Here is a 23,488-nt window from a genome sequence, read left to right as displayed (position 1 = left end):
GCAAGCTTGTGTCCTACTATGTACCTGCCACGACCGCCTTGTCGCTCACGGAAGGAGACGGACTCTCCACCCACCACCAGGTACTTTATACACTTGGGGGAGCACCAGGGGGAGGCGGGTTGAATGTGCCCAGTTCAAGGGTACCAGGTTCAATAGTGCTTGCTTCAAAGGCACCTGAGTTTGATGTACAGACTGTCTGTTGTGATGATGCTGTAACTGTACCTGAGTTTACTGTACAACCTGTCTGTAATGAAAAAATGTCTAAGAGCAAGAGACGACCAACTGTATACCAGCATCTCTAGGATGGTTCAACTGCCCCGCAAAAACTCAAACAACCTGGCAAAGCCCCCTCATTGCAGCCTCAGTGAAAACCATGAGGAAATGGCTCCCAATGCTGGGACTTCTGAAGCTTCCAGGTCCTCTTACCCCTCTCAACGATAACCCCGACTTCGCACCAGCTAAAGACATCCCCTTTCTCCTATCTTGGAGTAAGAAAAGCCATCCGAGAGTGAAAGATTTCATAACACAGGGCAGGGTTAAATCTATACAAGAAATGTCTCTGCTGAATGAGATCAGCACAATTACTAATTGGCAATATTTCCAAATCAGACACTTCATACAATCAATTCTGAAAATTAATAAGTGTACTGCTCTATTATCACCGTTTGAAAACCTACTCATAAATCTCACTCAGCATAGACATATAGTTTCCACTCTATACCATATGCTTTTGACCCCAACAGTCTCATCCAAGACAAAATACCAAGAATTATGGGAAAAAGATTTTGGGGAAGAAATTGATCCGGATCAATGGCAAAAAATATTCTTGTTATCCCACAAAGGATCACTAAATGTCAACACGCAAGAGCTGGGATTTAAGATCCTGACTAGATGGTACAGGACCCCTTCTACTCTCCATAAGATCTTCCCTGCATCTCCAGATGCTTGCTGGCGCTGCGGAGCAAGTGGAGGAGATATATTTCATATCTTTTGGTCCTGCCCATCCTTGTTGGGGTTTTGGTCCTTAGTTCACAAAATAATTGGCAAAATCACAGGTGAACTCATCCCCTTTCAACCTGCCCATTTCTTATTACACAATACACACGAATCCCTCAAGACTTACAAGAAATCGGTGACCATACACCTCATCAATGCCGCCAGGGCAATGATCCCCTTGCAGTGGAAATCTTCGGTGCCCCCTTCAATTCAATCATGGCTTAGGAGAATAGAGCAGATTGAAACTATGGAACATATGATACTTACATCACAAGATAGGTCAGAGCAATACACTATGACATGGTCAATTTGGAATGACTTCCAACAATCAGAGGAATACAAACAATATATGAGTGACAACAGAAGGGTCTGACCCCCCCCCCCCCCCCTACCATTTCCTTCCTATGACAAACCCTCTCAACTCAATCTTACCTGCCCCTCAAACCATCTTTGGAGCGTGAATTCCTACCGGTGTGAGAGTAGGGAACCTACATAATGTATGTAGATAAATGTTTTCCTCAGACATGCAATAAGTTGTTTAACGAGATATTTAATAACTAGCATTATCTGGTTTATTATATAAGTGAATTGAACTACTGTATTGAACGATGTGACTATGCTAAGTTGCTTATGTCTACTTACTGTTTTTCTTTTGCTGCAATAAACTTTGATTGTGAAAAAAATGTCTATACCTGTCAATGTCATTACTGCATGCAATGATGATTTGAGTAATGTCCGTCTGTGCCATTCGGACAGTGTACCTGTGCTAGCAGTACCGCGCAGCTGCACTGCTCAGAACCCGAGCTCAGAACAGGTGGAGGGGGTTCCGGCCTCCTCCCCCTCCTCTGACCGCAGGGATAAGACCTTTCAGCCGCTGGCCTCGTGTGACATGAGCCAGTTGGCTGAAACTGACAGCGCCGTATTCTCAGCCGCACTACGTGACCCAAGCCTGGAGGTGCTCAGGCAGCAAGCCGCTGAGCCCCTCGCAGACGGGGCCGCTTTCAAGGTGTACTGGGAAGGTGGGAGACTGTACAGTGAGTCTGTACAGCCCCCTACAGGTAGATCCCACGCGAATACCAAATGGCTTGTGGTCCCGAGTGCGTTCAGGGGACATGTGCTGAAATTCGCACATGGTAATCCTCTGACAGGGCACTCGGGTGTCCGCAAGACACTTGCCCGTATTCGGAACCAGTTTTATTGGCCCCGGATGAACAGGGATGTAGCAAACTACTGCAGGGCATGTGCAGTCTGTCAGGAGCTGGGAAGGTCCAGGGATTCCCGCGGGGTTCCCTTAGGTCCACAGCCACCTAGCAGGGGAACCCTGCGTGGGCTGGCTGTTGACCTAACCAACCCACTGCCCGTTGTCAGCAGTCCCGGCAGACACCACGTCCGACTGCAGTGGCGCAAACGCCCTGTCCAGAACGGTTCATGTCGGGTCAACCCTGAGGGTAGCAGACCGCGACCGGTCCAGGGGAACCGAGCCACAGGCTCCAATAGGTTTTCCCGCCGTACCGGCAACTCGAGGCCCGTCAGCCAGGTTAGCGGCGCCGCCACACATCTTGCGGATGTGTGGCTAAGCCGCAGACAAGGGGGAGGGCTGTCACGGACGGTTGCGGGGCCGCAGGCGCGTCCTGGAACCGCCCGTGAAGAAAAAGCGATCGCACTCGATTCCCTGCATCGATTGCGCTTCAAATCGATACAATCTGGGTTGAGTGTGTAGGGGCAGCTGAAGTCCTTTTCTTAGCAGAGAGAGAGCACCATCCTAAAGGCTGGATGGCTCTTTTGATATGCTAATGAGCCTGAGCCTAATCTGCCCCGGAGAGTCCCTGGCTTCAAGCTGTGCTGATGGCCCATCCATCAGGTATAAGGTGACAAGCACCATGGCAGAAGCAATCTAGTTGGGGGAAAGCCAGACCCGCTGGCTCCCTCCCAGCAGGGGAGGTGACACCTAGCTGGCTGCCCCAAACTTCAAAGAGCCTTTGCCTGGGAATAACCTGAGTCTCATAGCATATCCATAACTTCCCAGATCTGTCATATTTCTGGGGTTCCTGAGATGGCAGCTTCGCCAAACGTGGGGGAAGTGTAGCATGAGCCCCGGTGCTGGTTCTGAGGAAGTTTCAGAACATTCTGAGGTAAGGACTGCCAGTTAGGCAGTTTGAAAGTGCCCTGATGATACCACAGGGGTCCCACCCCTCATGTCTGGTATCAGGGCGCTGGGTAAATCGAGACAGACCTGAAAATGTTAATAAATCTGCCCTGACCTGTACGGTTCTGTGAGATAGAGCCCATATACGGGTAGATATGATTTCTAGTCCCCAGGACAAGGGGAGGGCTCATCTCATCTTCTAAGGGGGTGTGTGGCTCCCCGCCCTCACTCCCTCCTACTGAATCAGGGGCATAAGAATGGCAGAGGAGCCAAACTCAGTGTCCTCCACCCTGAAAACATTTTGAACTCATCGGTGCCAGCTTGAGGATATGCTGGCATCCACCTGGTCTGAACTCTGAACTTTGATTGAAACCCAGAACTCTGTTTTTCCCACAAAAAGGACATCTTTCCAGGAACTAAGTATTTTTCCCCCCTTCTTTTATTTTTTTTTTATACTGGCTATTACTGTTTTAATAATTGTTGATTTTAATAATTGTCTGTATATATTAATTATTTATATTGCGTGAATAAACGACTTTCTCCAAGTCATTCACTGTCCGCTACCCTGCTTATCAGCACACACAGAACTGATCCCGGGTCTCTGAAGATACGCTACTGTTTGTTTGTTGTTGGCTAGACAGAATATCGTGTGTTTAATCGTTTTATTCGCAGGACTAGTCAGTTAGTGGGCTCCATGGTCCCATGGTAACCGCGGTGGTGGCAGTTTACTCTGAACCAGTGGGTGAAGTTGTAATCACCCGTGTCTCACAGGCTCCCTTCTGAGTTGTCTGCGGCTAATTCTTAACGGTTCCTGCGCATTGACTGCGACCAGAGTTCGCACGATCCGTGCGCTGGCACCGTTTAGAAGGCTAAGTGCGGTCAGCCACTAGGGCTCCTGTGACAGCTTGTATACATACCTGGGGCTTCCTCCAGCCCCATACGCACGGATCGCTCCCACGCCGCCGTCCTCTGCTGCCTGGATCCGCCGGTACCGGGTCCAGTCATTGCCGCGAGTCGGCCAGCTGACGCGGCCAATTGTCCGCATCACACGGGGCTCCCTCCATATACGTACACATGAGGCTGCCTACTGCGCAGCCTCATGCGTACGGGTATGGAGGGAGCCCCTGTGATGCAGACAATTGGCCGCGTCTGCCGGAAATGACGGGACCCGGTACCGCCAATACAGGAAGTGGAGGATGGCGGCGTGGGAGCGATCCAGGCTTATGGGGCTGGAAGAAGCCCCAGGTACGTATAAAAGCTTGTTCTATTTTTTATTACCGTTCCTCTCTGGTTCCCTTTAACGATAAAAAAAAACTTGCATGAAATATTCATTCAGTTGCACTAATGGAGGATGTCTGCTTCCAAAATAGTTTGCATGCAAAGGCATTCCTTTCTAGACCCTTTCACCAACATTGAGGTACTCAAGGAGTTGAAAGGGGTCCTACCACTAATTTGTGACCTGGAAGCCAACTTACCTGTGGGGCTTTAAAAACATAACACGTAAGTGTGGCCATAAAACATCTGATAAAGTTGATGTCCCAGGCATTCTCACCGCCTCAGACCACACTCTGTAAGCCCCAAGCCAAAGGGGGGCAGGGACAGTGTAGATAGCCCCCCAAAATGCTCTCACCACCTGGGGGGACCATCCACTACTGATCCCACCACTAGGGAGGTCTCTCCTGTTTTGCACACCTCTGTGTTGTGTTTTTAAAACCCCAGAGGTAAGTTGGCTTCCACATCGCATGCGCAGTATGTTCTCTTGGGCGTCTTGTGACCGCGCTCGCTGGGGACCCAGTGTGCTGTACACGCGCACGCCCGATAATGTATCCGGCGAGCAAAAGCCGCCCTAAAGGAGATACTGCGCATGTGCAGCGTAGTATGTCCGGGGTGCTGACCACGACCATGTTCGGGTTTTTTTCTCCTTTCCATGGTGTTCCTTTTGTCTGTGTCATGTGACAAAAGCTGGAGGTCAAACACTAGAGGTCTGGTGTGTATGCTGCTGGACCTCAAGTGTTTGACTTCTACCTTTTTTCAGAGGACACAGGGAGGAGAAGCACCGCGGCATGGAGAACAGACACGGCAGAATGCGCGCTGCCGGGATAGATGAGAGTTAACTATGCTGCCAACACTCTGCGTCTGTCATTGAGCACGTTGCTAGCAGCATTTGATTTGGCGACGACAGACGCAGAGTGTTGGCAGCAAAGTTAACTCTTACCTATCCCCCACGCTCTTCTCCATGCCTTGGCGCTCCATCTCCCTGTGTCTTCTAAAAAAAACTAGAAGTCTAAAACTAGAGGTCCGGCAGCATAGCATACACACCACATCTCTAGTGTTTGACCTACAGCTTTTGTCACATGACACAGGGAGAGGAGACACAGGGAGGAGCACCATGGAATGAAGAAAAGACCCAGAACATGACAGAAGGCGCAAGTGAGAGTTAGCTCTGCTGCCAACACCCGGGGGGAGAAAACGCATTAGATGGGGGATTCCTGGATGGCCCTGCAGGTAAGAGACAGCAGCTGTTTAGTGAATGTGATTTGAATAATGCAAGCAGTGCACACATGCTGATATAGAATAAATATATGATATCCTGCAGTTTTCTGTAGTTTAGACCACAGACATTCAATCACCACCTTATCTGACTAAAACTATCTATACTATGTGACTACTGTTATGACTAAAAGCATTCTTCAGCTAGCTTACCTTTCTTAGCAAGTTCTTCAATTTTCTGCATGTAAGTCTGCAGTTCCTTCTGCAGACGTTTCACCTCATGCTCATTCTGTTCCACTCCCTTTCTTGGGCTAGGTCCAGGGTCATGTGTAGGCGGGGAGTCTGATGCCCCTGTGTTACTCCTGATCCTGTCAGGTGTATATACATAGACTAAAGCACCTGATTTGGTCACTTCATGCTTTATTGGATTGTTAGCTGCTCTACCCTCCTTGACACGAGTCCTAGTCATAGTTCTTCCGGGACTTCTGATGATCACTCCTCTTCTGAATGGAGGAGAAGTCTGGCTGGTCGGATGTGATTTCACCCTTCCTCTCACTTTCTCCCCTAAATGCTTCCGTTTCACATCGCGCTTTGCTAGTTGGACTGCAAGGTTCAAACGTTCTTCAGACACAACAGAGAAAGGCACTGAAGATGAAGAATGTCGAAGCAAATCTTCACGAGCCAAATAACCCAACTCTTTCTTTGGAGGAGTAGATAGTTTCTGGATTATTATTGGAGAAGGGTTGGAGAACTGGGCTGCCAGATTAGCTGGGTGTGTGATCACATCCAAATTAAAGCGTAGCTAAAATAAAGAGGGACGAGGAGAAAGAAATGAGAAATGCAGATATATAAGGCTTTTTATTCCACAATGAGAAAAACATGCACTGAAAAACATCATTTATGGCCCGATTATTAAAAACAAACTCTCGGTGACAGTCCTTTCATGGGTTATACTGGAACACCGCTGCTGATTAGCATTTCTGAGATTGCAAAGACATGCGTGCATTTACAGCAGTAAATTATTCAGGATACCCACTTCCCATATCTATATATTGAATGTAGCCCCGCCTTCCAAGTGACGTTTAGCCTAGGCTGATTAGCTATTATTTGTGAAATAAGACATTTTATTCATACCTATTCCATTAAATACATGAAAAGTCAGCGTTGCAACATTTTTGCTTAATCCAACTCAGATCTCCTGAAAAGTAAAAGTATTTCTAAGCTTTGAATATTTACATTAAGACACCCTTCAAGTAGCATGAAACTCAGCATTTCTTCTTTTGCTCTAAAAACTTATTCAAAGCATAAAACGTACTACCAGAAAAAAGAAATAGAAGCAGAACAGCACTTAAATAGTTAGGACCTGTTTCCACTACGCTCAAAACTGCAGTGTCTCCCTGCAGGCAAGTCGGGCGAGGAAACGCTGCCTATTATAGCAATGGGCTGCCACTCATGTCGCCTTGCGGTGCTATTCTGGACAACATGCTACACACAACAGAGTCCCAATAGCTGTGTATAGCACAGCTAAGTGATTTGGGCTGCCGCTCCGCAGCAGCACAGGTGTCGGGGCCGAATTGGAAACAGCTGTGGCACACAGTGAAAATAAGCCCTCAGGCTGTGTTCCCACTAGAGCAGATGCAAAGTGGACACGGCATCCGCTCCACCCGCAGCGATAGTCGCTCACCTGTCCAGCCGCTGATCGTTCCCTCTCTGAAATCAGCCTGGAGGCCAACAGAAGCATGGGGATCTCCATAGATTGCATTAGGCTAATTCTCCCTAGCAATAGGGAGAATTTTTATTGGTTCACCATGAATCAATGAGAATTCTCACTGTTGCTGAGGATTCCCATTGGTCTTTTGCTGCCCCATGCTTCTTCCCTGTATACAGAGACTGAACGGCGGCGATTTGCGTATCCCGGGGCACATGCATCTACTTGTCTGGGATTATTGCGTCTGCACATAAGTGCGGTCCACTTACTGCAACATACTCTGCGGATCTGTTGCAGCATGACATGTGTGAACGGCTCCTATGTTTAACATCGGAGCCGTTCACTGTCCGGTTAGCAATGAGCGGCGAACGAACAGAAAATGTCACTTCTCCACTCCTGTTGGAACAGAGCCTAAAACACAGCACTTTGAGTGGGAAGCACATACCGTATATACTCACATACAAGCCGTGTATAAGCCAAGGTACTCATTTATCCCACAGAAACCAGTAAAAAGTGATTGACCGGCGTATAAGCCCCCACCCCAATATAGCCCCCTCCACAGTAGTCAGCTCTCCAAACTGGGTGCAGTTTGGCAGGACGGGAGCCGCTGGTCACACTGTTGCAACTGATTTTATAAATGAGCAAAAAATCTCTACAATTGTAAGTGCACTACTTTTTTAAATTTATTGGAATAAACAGTATTATGCTATGGAAGCCTGTTTTTGAGTTTTAAGGTACAATTGGCAAGAAGGAAAAGCTGAGAGAGGAGTATCATAAGAGTTTGTGGCTGGTTCCATGTGGGTCAGCATTACAAACAGGTGAGAGTCTCTATGCACATTCTGGGAAGGCTATACTAAGGATCTGTAGTGAAATAATGCACCAAAGGAATGTTCCCATTATCTTTTGCATGTGCTGTCTATGTGGAGGAGACCACTGTTCAGTAGAGGATTTGTGGCTGGGCCAAAAGTGATGCTGCTGATAGTTTAGATTGGCCACGACATTTGCTGGTGAAGAGACATCATTGCATACTGGCTGGGCCACAAGTGTGTAAAGCTAATCTGTAATTGATTAGCAATACTATTCGGTGAGCACATTGCATGCCTATGCGCACCCCTGGTGGTGGTTGTTGGACATACTACACTATATATTTTTGTGTTTATATTCCCTTGCATAACCATGAGCGACTGAAGGGACCTTTGGAAGTGAACACACTGGATAAAAGACCAGAAGAAGTATACTGGCTGGGCCAAAGGCGCATAAGCTGATCTGTAACCGATTAGCAATAGTCCAGTGGTGCCCAACCTTTTTTGGCCCGAGGGCCGAACTTTAAATCAAGAAAAATCTCGAGGGCCGGAACACATGCATACAAATTTTCGATGTAAAACTTTAAACGTTTTTCTAGTAACAGTTAACATGGTGTTGGAAATGGAAAGAAAACGACAATATAAGAATTGTTGTACTCACCATTTGATGCACATTTTCTTAATGAGAAGTTTGCGGCTGTTTTTCAGAAACCAATTTCTGGATATTTGGCTCCAAATTTGTAACATTTATTCTTAATACAGAATGAAGATGATCATCTGTGATGCGAGAACGTGAGCCAGTTTCTGTGTGAGACTGCCCGCTCTGTGTGGGGCTGAGGAGGCTGCCCTGTCTGTGTGGGGCTGAGGGGGCTGTCAGCTCTGTGTGGGGCTGAGGAGGCTGCCCTGTCTGTGTGGGGCTGAGGAGGCTGCCCTGTCTGTGTGGGGCTGAGGAGGCTACCCTGTCTGTGTGGGGCTGAGGAGGCTGCCCTGTCTGTGTGGGGCTGAGGAGGCTGCCCTGTCTGTGTGGGGCTGAGGGGGCTGCCCTGTCTGTGTGGGGCTGAGGGGGCTGCCCTGTCTGTGTGGGGCTGAGGGGGCTGCCCTGTCTGTGTGGGGCTGAGGGGGCTGCCCTGTCTGTGTGGGGCTGAGGGGGCTGCCCTGTCTGTGTGGGGCTGAGGGGGCTGCCCTGTCTGTGTGGGGCTGAGGGGGCTGCCCTGTCTGTGTGGGGCTGAGGGGGCTGCCCTGTCTGTGTGGGGCTGAGGGGGCTGCCCTGTCTGTGTGGGGCTGAGGGGGCTGCCCTGTCTGTGTGGGGCTGAGGGGGCTGCCCTGTCTGTGTGGGGCTGAGGGGGCTGCCCTGTCTGTGTGGGGCTGAGGGGGCTGCCCTGTCTGTGTGGGGCTGAGGGGGCTGCCCTGTCTGTGTGGGGCTGAGGGGGCTGCCCTGTCTGTGTGGGGCTGAGGGGGCTGCCCTGTCTGTGTGGGGCTGAGGGGGCTGCCCTGTCTGTGTGGGGCTGAGGGGGCTGCCCTGTCTGTGTGGGGCTGAGGGGGCTGCCCTGTCTGTGTGGGGCTGAGGGGGCTGCCCTGTCTGTGTGGGGCTGAGGGGGCTGCCCTGTCTGTGTGGGGCTGAGGGGGCTGCCCTGTCTGTGTGGGGCTGAGGGGGCTGCCCTGTCTGTGTGGGGCTGAGGGGGCTGCCCTGTCTGTGTGGGGCTGAGGGGGCTGCCCTGTCTGTGTGGGGCTGCCCTGTCTGTGTGGGGCTGAGGAGGCTGCCCTGTCTGTGTGGGGCTGAGGAGGCTGCCCTGTCTGTGTGGGGCTGAGGAGGCTGCCCTGTCTGTGTGGGGCTGAGGAGGCTGCCCTGTCTGTGTGGGGCTGAGGAGGCTGCCCTGTCTGTGTGGGGCTGAGGAGGCTGCCCTGTCTGTGTGGGGCTGAGGAGGCTGCCCTGTCTGTGTGGGGCTGAGGAGGCTGCCCTGTCTGTGTGGGGCTGAGGAGGCTGTCCGAGGAGGAGAGGATCGGGTGGTATTGCGTAGTAAAGTATCGGCGTAGTCCCGTGCATACTTGAGAATGTGCTGGTATTCAGCCCCGGGTAGCGCTGGGATAGTTAGAAAGCCTCGCTCATTGGTTAGTGCAGGAACCTTCCTCCAATAGGAATCAGCCTAATTCCTATTGAAGGAAGGTTCCTGCACTAACCAATGAGCGAGGCTTTCTAACTATCCCAGCGCTACCCGGGGCTGAATACCAGCGTGTATGCGCGGGACTACGCCGATACTTTACTACGCAATACCACCCGATCCTCTACCCCTCCGTGGGCAGCCTCCTCAGTCTCCCCCAGCCTCCCCCTCCGCAGGACACTGCCGCGCGGGACACAGAAACTGGCCTCGCGGGCCACAAATGGCCCACGGGCCGTAGGTTGGGCACAGCTGAGCAATACTATCTGGTAAGCGTAACCTGAGAATGTCAATGATTGAAGGACAGTTTGGGACAAATTGCACTGGTTTTTGAACTGGGTTACACTGGTCTTTTTTTAAACGAGCAATATAATACTGAGAGACTTGAGCGCTAGACCTTGTTTGAATATTATAGAGTGAACCTCACTTTAATTAAGTAACCAGGTTCTTCGGTTTTTATTATAAAATGTTAAATTAGCAGCATGCAAGCCTTATATGTAAATGCAACCTACAATGCCTTGTCAGCTACATTATTACTGAAACATATCATTATCCTACTCAACATATAATCACTAAAGACTCCCTGCTGCACCATTAGTAACAGAGATTACAGGAAAATAAATGGAGAATGTAGTGGACATTAGTTGCTGTGTCACAGAAGGTGAGGATTAGGCACAATATTCTCACATATGAGTCATAATGCTAACCATCCGATAGTGGCCCAGTCTGGAAATAAATCGGGAAGAAGTGGTCATTTTACCACCTTGCTTTACTCAATTCCCACCAGATTTCAGGAGAAAGCTGTTTAAGGCCTTGTTCACATTAACGCAGAACAGCCGTGCGATCGGAATGCAATGTGCATGATTACACATCATCTGCTCTGCTGATCACAATCACTACAGTGAATGGGTCAGCGCTGCACTTGGCCGAAAAATGCATGCAGTGCTTCATTGCGTGTCGCACACCATACGTGCGGTATGTTAGAATTTAAGTATAATATGCTTGAATTCGGAGGCCTCAGTCACTTAACTGGTTTAGTAAAAGGACTTGCTCTGCAGAGTCTCTCTTTAAGGAAAATTTCTCTTAGAGAGAAATAGAGGCATTTCTGGAAGCACCATGTTCAGTAGAACATTGTGCTCTGGCTCCACAAGGCCGTAGAACAGATATCAAGCTCGATCTACAGACTTCCAGGCCTTGTGGGGTGAATATCGGGTGTTTTCATAATTCCTAAAGGTAAACAATAGCCAGGGAACAGAAAACAATGCTCTCCTAAGAATAAGGGAAATGGAATTTTCCAATGCATGCGTAGTAAAGACTGTGCTTGTCATGCTATAACATGTTCTTATCAGCCAATAGCAGTCAATGGGTTATTGATCCATCCCTGCTGGGTGATGTCACATTTAACTCTTTAGTGGCTAGTATAAAATAGCCAACATGGGCTCCAGAGCCCACTTCTAGTTTCCACATTCTAGCTTCAGACTTCCCTTCTACTTTAACTTTACGTCTAGTCATCTACCTGTATGCTGTATATAGGCCTAAGTAGGGCTGTAAAAATCACTCAAACTCCAACTCCGACTCCTCAGTTTATGAAACCACCGTCTCAAACTCCAGATACCCAAAATGGCTCAGATTCCGACTCCTTGGTCTAATACTTACCAGGGCAGTGGATTTTGTACAAAAATCATCCGACTCCTTAGTTTATGAAACCACGACTCCGACTCCAGGTACCCAAAATTGCTCCGACTCCAACTCTAACTCCACAGCCCTGGGCCTAAGTGCAACATATCATAGATTTTGTAAGATAAAGCCTGGTTACCATTCACAGGGGATGGACCAAGAGCTGTAACGCTTAAGACAGACGATTGCTTTGCTGAGGTAACGAAACATGAAACGAAGATAAGATTGCTGCTGAACACATCTGCATATCTGTTTTCCGAATGAACACCTTAACCTTTGACAATGTCTAAGCAGTTCTATCGCCTGTGCTGTTGCTGTGATGAGTGTCAAGTTATCACACGTTCTGCGATATGGTGCGGAACAATGGTGTAGTGTTGTTGCCCATAGCAACCAACAAATATTTATTACACTGTAGAGATGCGCACAGCAGCACATATGATGTAAACAAGGCCTCAAAGTCGACACAGGCAGAGAGCACACTAACTGCAATTGCATGCATTTCACCGCAATACAGGAGAAATGCACCACTACATGTAATTACCGGTAAGTCAATAGGCCACTTGTGAACCAGGATTTTTTTCCGTTCATTTGCATTCCATTCTAGTTTCTGTAGGGCATGCACACTTCCAATTCTATTGTAATCCGCCACAAAATGACAAATCCTACATGAAAGCCTAAAACTGTGCACAGCAAATGCAAATGAAAGCATGATTGCAGCTTGACGGAAAAACAAACAGCCGGGATATCGCAGCAGCGTGTTTCCTGTCTGAAATGCCACCACCTCCATTAGCTTTGTATTGCTCGATGCAGAACACAGAAGAGAGATACTTACCTAGGAAGAGGGAAGCCTCTGGATCCGCCAGAGGCATCCTGTGTCATCCTCACCCCAAATGCCTGTGCCCAGGACCTTCCTGAAGGCCACCACCATGTTCCTCCTCATGCACAAGCGCAGCCATGCTGCCCCTGGGCAAGAGTGGCCACGCCTGCGCAGTAACAGAGCTGCTCGTGCACGAGTGGTTCCAGCTTACTGTGCTGGCGCAGTTTGGCCATTATAGTGAATTAAGAGAAGCGTGTCACCATAAGCAGACAAGCTCTTGTAGGATCTTTCGGGGGTCCAAGAACAGCAAACGTGGGGCCCCTAAGACGTAGTAAGCCTCTGCAGGATTCTGAGGCTTTCCAATTTCTTAGGTAGTTATCTGTCTTTTTCCCCTAATCCACCTCAGGTCCACTTGAAAGGGAAAAGTTGTTTAATGGACTAATAATTGAAGAAGCAATATAAACAGGCCCCTATAAGTCACCAACCCAGAGGACAGAAGTCATAAAAATGGATGCCTTCACATTTCAGGTTTGTTATTGAGACTGGTTAACCATGACTCCTGAGGACAGTATGCATACAGTAACTGGAAAATTTCTACACACTTTTATGGGCTTAACTAACTAAAGTTTACTAGGCTCGCCAAACTGGAATTACAGAATGGCTGTGAATAAAGGCACCATAGCACAAATGCCACTGACAAACTTTGGCACTATATACTGCATGAATAGAGATAAAGGTATTTCATCAGTGATTTCCTGCAGTGAAAACTGCATATCGAAATGTTCTACAGCTCCACAGAGAAAGAGAAGAGATAAGTGGAACCTGGAATATGGTAATCTGATCTCCTAAAATTCTCTGTATCTGGATTTACCTGTATACCCATGAAGCTCCATCACATTAGATACAGTTAGATAAACAACAATAATTTCAGTTTTCAATAGTGTGGAAACATTTGGCATCTTTATTGTTATTCCCGATGGAGTGATGCACCCAGGAACTCCATGGAGCTTTGTGTGTTTAATATACAGGAAGTCCTGGGTAGCATTGAGCACTACGGGTAGCTACTAGCGGGGCTGTAAAGTCGGTACAAAAATCATCAGACTCCTCAGTTTATGAAACCACCGACTGACTCTAAGTACCCAAAATTGCTCCGACTCCAACTCCACAGCCCTGGCTACGAGTACTTAACTACTCACAATTGAAATTTAAATTAGACAGCATTGCCTGCGGCAGAGGGAGGGTTAGCTTACCCATGCCACCACCTTAGCCAATGCGCTAAACGTCACTCCCATGCTTCCTTCTACCGGGTTGAAGGAGAATGCATAGGAGTGACATCAAACACAATGTGGAATGCAAGTGGAGCGCATTTGCTAAGGTGGGAGCATAGATAAGTTAACATCCCTCCCCTCTGCCGTAGGCAGCACTATCTAATTTGAATTTTGATTATGAGTAGCTACTCGTAGTGCACAATGCTAGCCCTGGGCACAGGAAACGGGGAGCAATAAGAGCTACTCAGGGATAATAACTTGCCCTAACTTAAAAAATAGTTTTATGTCTCAAGTCATTTGTCGTTGTCAAGACAGCAAGTTGCGTAAATTCTCCAAGATGAGAACACAGGAGAGCAAAGATAATCAAGTTTGAACCCCTTTTTGCAATTTCCTAAACTAGAATAATTTTTTTGAAGGGAATATTAACTTTAAAGGGGAACTGAAGTAAGAGGTATACGGAGGCTGCCATATTTATTTCCTTTTAATCAATACCAGTTTCCTGGCAGCCCTGCTGGTCTATTTCTCTGCAGTAGTATCTGAATAACACCAGAAACAAGCATGCAGCTAGTCTTGTCAGATCTGACTTTAAAGTCTGAAACACCTGATCTGCTGCATGCTTGTTCAGGGGCTATGGCTAATAGCGATAGAGGCAGAGGATCAGCAGGGCTGCCAGGCAACTGGTATTGCTTAAAAGGAAATAAACATGGCAGCCTCCATATACCTCTCTCTTCAGTTACCCTTTAAGGAGGACCTGTACTCTTGCACACGACAGAAGGAAAACAGAGAAATGCACCATGTATGTATTTAGAGAGTTTAGCTCGTCTAATCCACCATCATCTGTAACTAACCACAAGTTGAAATTTGATCCCTCAGCTGTGTCAGCTGAATGTCATGGCAGAGAGTCAATTTGTAGACACAGGGTGTTAACAATACGTCTGCTTCCATGAAAGCAGGACGTATACACACTGCAGATGTATTGCAGGATTTGTACCAGCTGTAACAAAGAAATGTTTTTTCTTTAAAGGTTATTATGCTCTTGTGTATCTTTTAGAGCAGAGAAGAACATCTGCATTCAGGTCCGCTTTAAAGCATAACAGGGAGGAAAAACATAAATAAAAAGAAATTAGGGTTAAATACTTACCTCAGTAGAAGGAAGCCTCTGAATAATCAAGAGGCTTCTCCCATCTCCTTGACCGCAGCAATCCAGCACTGAGACCCTCTGAACATATCTGGCCAGGGCTTGTCGATTAGGTTCATGCAGCCATGCTCCCTTCTGTGTACAAGCACGGCCGCTAGTTAGGCTCCTATCCACACAGTAGCACAAAGCCACTCCTGCATGGTTTTTTACTCTGAGGAAGAGCGACTCCACAGGAGCGGGCCGTACTTGCACCTGTTTAGTGCGGCCGTGCTTGTACATGGGCGGGAAGAAGAGGAGGGTCTTATTGAGCAGTGGTGGGATGGATAAGGATTGAAGAAGCCTCTGGATAATCCAGAGGATTACCTCTACTGAGGTCATTATCTAACCTTTTCTAGTTTTTTTTTCCCACCACAGGTTTACTGGTGATCAGTCTTTGGATTATAATAGATACAGCTAGACATTACGTATGACCTTCTAAATATACAAACCTGGGTGTCTTTCTCCCTGCCCCTGAGTGGGATGTAGTGTTGGGTACCAGGTGGACCTGACTGTGCAGATCTCGGATAAACCTGAGAGCCTAGAGCCATCTTCACATCCTAAAATGAGAAATGTCAATGTAAATATACAATTAAAGCATCACATCACAATTACACAGCTGCTGATTGCAACCAGGAGCTCTTTAATCTGTTGCAGTAAAATGCCCCCAAATACCCAGACACAGCTGTTAGGAATTTAACAGCTAGAGAGATATAAAGAGATATTAATTTAAAAACTTCCTAAATTGAACTACCCGAGTTATATGCCATGATCACATATCCACATATAATAAGGTCTACCTACAGTATAAACTAATGGCAATTAGCTAACAAATCATAACTACTTTGTTCTCCAGTCATAAAGGGATTTTGGGGAAGCACTGGACACAAAAAGAATCATGTGCACCACTCGTGGAAAGACTCACAGCTTCCAGCCTCCTGCCTGACCTGCTCCACAGCTGGTGACACTTGCCGAGCAGAATGCTTTTTCTGTAGATTACCAAAATCTGCCATGTGCAGGAAATCTTCCTGGATTTGGGAAAAAAAATTTTTTTTTTTAGTGCAGCACATGAGCCATGCATAAGTGCAGCTCTGTGTTGCACGTGACTCTCCTGGGGGCGGCACTTGTGATCCCAATCATTATAAAGAGTGGGACTGCAGGCGCAATTGCCCCAAAATGCAGGCAACCATGTGCTGCGAATCAGTGGTGAATTGCAGCGCATAAATGGAAACAGCAGATAGTGCAGTTTATGCGTTGTCTGATGTCTCTACGAACGCGTTTCCATAAGCGTGGCTAAAATATGGAAACAAGCCCTGATTGTCATACTTTGTCTCCTGCTTTTTAACCTCCCAATAAATCAAACATTTTTACTGGAAAAACAATTAAAACTCAGTCCTGTAGCAAATATTATGTAACGCAAGAAAACATTATTATTATCTTTTAACTAAAAAGCTGACAACATATTATATTGTGCTATATATAATAAACAGAGGCGCAGATTGCAGGCCTGCATGTATAACAAGTAGAAACAATGACACAGGAGGAGGAAAGAACCCTGCCCAGTCAAGCTTTTATGTTTATTGTATTATGTTATTGTCCTAACTACAATAACAAAGGAATTTGCATAATATCAGCCTCCTGATGACACTGCCCTTGTGACAGTGCAGTCAGGAAACACTCAGCAGGTATTGTGTGTATATATATATATAATGACAGATCAGCAGCTCAGTGTGTAATGAGCTCCCAGCCATGGCGAACTATACAGAGATACCGGTTCATGGATATGATGAGTACACAAGGGAGATAAAGAAGCACACAGGGAAGAAAGTGTTTGCGCTGTTCTGTGGTGACAAGAATAAGGAAGGGGTGAGCTGGTGCCCACAATGTGCCAAAGGTAATGTACTCTGCTCAGCTGCTAATTATACAGATGCAAAAGACAGGCATAGCACCTAGATATTACCAGTAATCACACGTTACAGGTCTACACTCGAGTGTTTGGTTTAACTTTTGTTCCTTTTGTTTTAGATATTTATGTATTTATTTTGAATAATCCTTATAATGTATAAACAACTAGGAGGGACATTTAGGCTGGGTTCACACAAAAAAGGTGTCCAGTCCTGTCCTGTAAAATGTTGACAGTTGGCATCAGTTTTGTATGTGTTTGTATGGCTGTGTTCACACATAAATCTGTCCATGTTTAGTCCAGTGACTAGAACGGAAATGTACAGATTTATGGGAGAACCAAGCCTTAGGCCGATCTATTTTTCCTTTAAAGGACCACTACCGTAAAAAAATAATAATAAAATACATGAAAACATATACAGGTAGGTAAAAAGTACATTTCTCACAGAGTAAAATGTGCTATAACTATATATATTGTGGAATTTGCTACATGTATTTACAATGGCAGAGCGTTTAGGGAAATTGCTAGTGATTTAATGCGATCCCTAATAGGTAAAAAAAGCACTCTAGTGGGTTCCAGCCCTTATTCCAATCCGACCCATTGCAGTATGACACTGAGGAACACAGCAGGAGCTCTCCTCAGTGTTGTCCACACATCTCCAAAAGCAAGGTGGTAGGTGACTAAGGACCTGTCATTTCTACCCTTAGTCCTTGCTGAAAACAGCCAGAATCAAAGTGGCTGGCAGCTGCACAAGCACTCCTATAGCATAACTGGCAATGCGGAATTAGGCCTGGAACCCATTGAAAACCGCAAACGCAAAACGCAACCGCTAGCGTTTTGTCTGAGCGGTTTGCAAGCGGATTCATGCGCGTTTTGGGTCGTGTTTTGCAACATTGTATTTTTTTCCCCAGCGGGTGCCTAGCGTTTTGCGTTTTGCGTTTTTATCCTGATTGGTCCTGTGAATTATTTTTCATTTTGTTACAGTGTGCTGAACCGCAAAACGCTAGCAAAACCGCTCAGTTTAGGTTTTGCTGAGCGTTTCCGCTAGCGGTTCAATACTTTACATTGAAGCGCTAACGCTCCCAAAATGCTGCAGGTCCTGCGTTTGCGTTTCTGGGAAACGCAAACGCTCCTGTGGAAGTTGCCCCATCCATTAACATTAGCCCAGCGTTTTGGCAAACTGCTAGCGTATCGCAGTGCTGCCAAAACGCTGCCAAAAGCGCTCCTGTGGGTTCCAGCCCTTAAAGTATGCTATCAAATTAATGGCAAAAAAACAAAACAAAGAGAGATACGTGGAGGGTGCTCTTCTCTTGCCCCCAGGTATGTATAAAACTTTTTTTTCCCCTGGTCTTTGGTTTCCTTTAAACTTTTTAGTGTTCCCTGAAAAGTAAAACTAAGTTAAAAGTTCAGAGGTTGTTTTATTTCCATAGATTGTAATTAAGACTTTTTGTGTGTGTTGATCTGTTGTGTTGATCTGTTACAGCAGAGAGAAAGTTCTGAGTTTAGTTCCACTTTAATCTATATGAGAATTATGCAAGAACAGTTTCAGTAACATACTAGCACAGTATACAAAGAATCCGGACAGATCTAGAACAAACTTATAATCACATTCCAATGAAAATGTAATCCTGCCATTCATCACTGTGAGTCAACCACAGCTGTTCTAAGTGCTGTCTATATTGGTAGTATGTATAGAGCATACAGTGTAACGTTATTTAAAAGTATATAATACCACAGTGCATGTACTTCCTGTTACAGAGGTCTAGCATACATTTCAATGCCACTAGTCCATTCTGCACAATTTTTGTAATTCAGCCAAGTTCTGGAAAGAACGCAAGTGCTCAGCTGTTTCTAATTCTAAACAGAGCCAGAAGGCATCACTCTACTGACAGCACTGGATGTGAGGCACTGATGCAGCAGCAGGGGGCATGAAAGAGGTCATGTATATTCAATGGAAACAATGGCTATCATTCATAAAGCATTTCCCCATGCGGAAATGCTTAAAACAGCTGACTTTACCGACCACTCGGCAAAGTCAGCATTCATAAAGCCTCTTTCCGCATGGAAAAATGACACTACCGAGCAGAGTGATAAATCATCGCCTTGTGCGGTGATTATCGGTACAAATGTAGCAAAATGTTCATTCATAAAGATCACCGCAAGCGGTGTGAGGTCGGGAAGTTCCGCTCCCTCTGATGTGGCGATATCAATGTAAATGAATGGAGACACACAGACCTCCCAGGCAGCTGCAGCAGAGCGGAACACTGAGAAATGTATCAACTCGGCAGCTTCCGTGTCTCCGCAAGCCTACCGCCTGTCTACCGCCAGCTTAGCTCGGGGAATCTCCGCACTGCTTCCGCACACGGATACATCTTTATGAATGCCCACCCAGAAGTCTAAAAATCCGCCAGCGGTGTTTTCCCGCACTGATTCTCTTTACCGACAGCCTGTTCATGAATGATAGCCTATGTCTTGGTAGGACACATGGGAGCCTTTCAGTGCTATCTACTACCATACAGTGCTTTTTTCAGTAAGCTTAACGGGAGTCTGAAGCGAAAAAAAACAACAAAAAAATCACCTAAGGAGGGAGAAGGCTCTGGGTCCTTTTGGTTCCTCTCACGGTCCCCTTGTTCCCTCGATGGCTCCCCACACAAGTCCCCTGCCACAGGAGGCTCAGGCAGAAGCACTCGGGCAGCTCCATACTGCATAGGTGCAAGAGAGCGCACTCGCACATGCGCAGTATGGAGCAGCCCATCACTTGGGCTCCTGAAGACTTCCGAAGCTTCAGGCAGTGGCAGAGAGACCCATCGGTTGGAGACTGCTAACGGGGGAGCCAGAGCTAGAACGCGGGGACCAGGAGAGGAACGGGAAGGTTCTATAGGACCCAGAGCCTTTCTCTCCTTAGGCAAGTGCTGTTTTTCTTTATTTCGCTTCAGACTCACTTTAAGGGACAACTCTGTACACATGCTCGACTACGATCATCAGAGACGAACATTGGGCATTAACAGTTTTTAAAAAATGTTTCAATGACAGTAAAAGACAGCTATTGTCATCCATGTAGACAGAAACCTCAGGCCAATGTGGTCGATCATGTACATAACGGCACGACATACGTGACGAACCCCCCCCAGGCCCATGAAGTCAAATCTCACCTGCTCCAGCTGCCTCAATGGTTTAGCTGTTTCTGGTCTCGTTTACTGCTTCTTCGCCACCGGGCGTGTGATATCACACACGTGCCACATGCTATGCAAGGCACTGATTTGGTGGTGATGTGGCACTCATGTGGAAGTGATGGACGAGGCCTGGCACAGCTGGACAGTCGTGAGATTTGAATGCATGGGTACCGGGCCTCACAAGGCCGATTCCTGAGACATTTCATGCTGAAATCGAACAAGAATTTGTGTATGGGCAGCCAACAGTTCTCTGTCTGATCACATTCATTCAGAGAGAGATCTGTCTCTTCGTCAATCTGCCCATACATTGCTAAATGTATGGTCAACTTTAGATGAACTATTCAAAAAAAAATGCAGCACCATGTCTACCCAAACCATCTTTGCCACCATCCATAAAAGGGGGGAATTTTGGGAGGGAGAAAGTATCCTGTGCTACTTTGCAGGCATTGTGCACTGGATGTTAGTGATGGGAATTCCGGCTCTTCTCAGAGAATCGGCTCTTCTGAATCGGCTCCCATTAAAGAGCCGGCTCTTACGGCTCTCAATCGGCTCTTCATTAAATATCACTGGACACCACTTAGAATCGGAGTAAAAGCCCCGCCCCCGTCTCCATGACAACTCCAGACTGCTTCTCTGACTGGGGCAATCCCTCCTGCTACTGCTCTGCTCTGCCCCATACACTCCTACAAGCTGCGACTACAGGACTACATCTCCCAGCATGCCTCAGCGCCCTTTATTACACAGCAAAGCAGAGCTGTGTGGGGCGGCTGAGGCATCGGCTCTTTTAAAACTGAGAGCCGGCTCTTGTCGTTCACAGCAAAGAGCCGGCTCTTAGAGCCGGCTCGTTCGCGAACGACCCATCACTACTGGATGTCCCATCTGTATATGTTGTGTAAGGTAGAGATTACAGGCACCCCAAGAGCTGCTGCAAACCCCAAAACAACAAAGACTGTAAAGAATGACTTGCATTCCCAGGTGATAGAAACACAATGACAACGGAGGTGCCATGGGGTGGGAGGAACACATTTGATTTTTTATTGCAAAAAGTAAGAATTTGCAGAGCAGAAAACTTTGTGAATTGCTAATCAATATTACCATACGCATTCCAATAACTAGGGTTTTAACCTCCTTTGAACCGAGCAAATCCGACAGTGCAAAAAAAGTCCAAGTCAATGTTTTTCCTATGGAAATATCATGCCAAGGATGAATGAAAGATTTCTCCACAGGGCATCTAGTTGGGTGCCACAACCTGTTGCTATCTGTAAATGAAGAGCCAGCTGGGGACTCAAGCGCTCAGATGTTCTATCTAAACTAAAGCATAGCAAAGCAGTAGAACAAATAAACAGTCAACATAGTGTCAATCTGTCCTTGTTCAGTGTTACAATCCGGTAGACCTGGTATGATGCCGTTTATCTCCAGACCATAGAACTGGTGGTTAACACGGCCTCTGTTCCCAGGTACATGCTGTATGTCAGTATATTACCTGCTCGCGGCTGTCACCGTAGTCCACTCAGCATTACAGCATAGTAGCCTCCCCTTCCGCACTTCATAAAACAGTTAAAACCAGCGCCATGACAACATTTCTCCCACTACAGGTCACTGGATGGACCAAACTTAGCAGGCTGTCTTCCGTGCGCGGCGCGAATAACTGGGCAAAAAGCGGGATTTTTGTTACATTATTCAGTCATTCTTTTCACACTGAATTATGTAAATAAGTGACAAACGCCCCTTTACACCATGAACAGGTTCATTAAACTGCTCGGTTAGTGACAAATTATTACTTTTTATAAATCCATTTTCACATACCCAAGTAAACAAGGCCGCCAGGGCTTCGCTAGAAAACGCCTGCTTGTGATGTGCACGTCTAGTACGCTGATAACGCTGCCCAGACTAAAGATGGCAGCATTTAGTATCGAAATGAAATAGGCTGCTGTGTTAGCTCTGCCCACGTGGATGCGGGGTCAGGAAGTAGCATTATCTGCTACTCTCAGCTATTTCTTGCTCCGAGTTGTCAGCCATGGCTAACTACACTGAGGTGAAGGTGCATGGCTTTGAGGAGTATGTGAAGGAGGAGGAGAAGGTGAAGGGGAAAGCAGCCTTTGCTTTGTTCTCTGGTGACAAGGATGAGGCGGGGGAGAGCTGGTGTCCGGACTGTGTGAAAGGTATTGTACCCACCACACAGGGGCGTAGCAATAGGGGGTGCAGAGGTAGCGACCGCATCGGGGCCCTTGGGCCAGAGGGGCCCCGAAGGGCCCTCCCTTAACTACAGAATTAGCTCTCTATTGGTCCTATGCTCATAATAATGACTTCTGTAGATACTTTGAATAGTGGTAATCATTAACAAACTGTTCCCCATCCCCTTCTTGCACCTCTGACACTGTAGTTGCCATTGGCAGATTTTGGTGCGCCGTATAAATTGTTATGTATAGAGTGCTTGGGGGGCCCCATTGTAAAACTTGCATCGGGGGCCCACAGCTCCTTAGCTACGCCACTGCCACCACAGCTGCTAGCATATTACACTACATTATTAGAATCCCTTTGCTTGAAAAGCTGGGAAAGGTGTTTGTTTGTCTGTGTAGTAGACAGTCCTAGTAGATTCCTCAGAATTATGATATGGGATTTGCAGCCAGGCTGGGGGGAAAACAATCTCATATATGGTCTTATACTTTGAGGCAGTTAAAAATACATTTACTTTTTACATTTTAAAGAACTACATTTCCTTACATCAGAGAAAATTGCAATACAACGATTTAACTAATAGGCAAGTTTCACACATACTGTAGTAACTACAGCATGTTTTAAACTTGCCTATTAGTTAAATCGTTGTATTGCAATTTTCTCTGATGTATGGAAATTTGGGCGCCCAGAAAAAGATGATAGTAAGATATTGGTAAATTTACCCATATGGAAATGATAGTAAAATATTGATAAGAAATACAGATATTTTACTAAATCTAAACCTAACACTGAACCCTCCCTTTAGACAAGACAAGACAAATAACTTTTATATTGCGCTTTTCTCCTTGCGGACTCAAACTGCCTAACCTTTTTTCTTTACTTTGCTTATAATATGCTTTAGAAGTCGTTGAGATAGGCAAGCCCAGAGATCGTATTGGCCAAGTACGTGACATGAGATAGACGTGTGTATGTACAGTGTCTAGCACACAAATAACTATG

At 46.7% G+C, this 23,488-nt stretch overlaps 2 protein-coding genes across 9 annotated transcripts in view; one reads left to right on the top strand and one right to left on the bottom strand.

Moving 5' to 3' along the window:
• KIAA0753 (KIAA0753 ortholog) overlaps window positions 1-23,488 on the bottom strand; it is a 290,703-nt gene that overhangs the window by 56,154 nt on the left and 211,061 nt on the right. For 2 of the 7 annotated variants that reach the window (XM_068270187.1, XM_068270193.1), the window contains exons 1-3: window positions 21,407-21,695; window positions 15,688-15,795; window positions 5,846-6,434 (exon numbers count right to left, since the gene is read on the bottom strand). In XM_068270187.1, the coding sequence (XP_068126288.1) occupies window positions 5,846-6,434; window positions 15,688-15,795; window positions 21,407-21,415 (706 nt within the window). In that variant the 5' untranslated portion in view covers window positions 21,416-21,695. The other 5 variants (XM_068270192.1, XM_068270189.1, XM_068270191.1 and 2 more) reach the window with 4 other exon arrangements.
• The window catches only part of TXNDC17 (thioredoxin domain containing 17), a 27,796-nt gene continuing 21,223 nt past the window's right edge, over window positions 16,916-23,488 (top strand). The window contains exon 1 of one of the 2 annotated variants that reach the window (XM_068270196.1): window positions 16,916-17,129. In XM_068270196.1, coding sequence (XP_068126297.1) covers window positions 16,985-17,129 — 145 coding nt within the window. In that variant the 5' untranslated portion in view covers window positions 16,916-16,984. Of the gene's footprint in view, window positions 17,130-22,108; window positions 22,474-23,488 lie in introns of those variants that run through there. The other variant, XM_068270195.1, reaches the window with a different exon arrangement.

Source organism: Hyperolius riggenbachi, chromosome 2 (assembly GCF_040937935.1).
Source record: "Hyperolius riggenbachi isolate aHypRig1 chromosome 2, aHypRig1.pri, whole genome shotgun sequence".
NCBI classification, from domain to species: Eukaryota; Metazoa; Chordata; class Amphibia; order Anura; family Hyperoliidae; genus Hyperolius; species Hyperolius riggenbachi.
The sequence above is the reverse complement of the archived record's forward strand: the minus strand, read 5'-3'. Positions and strand labels throughout refer to the sequence as shown.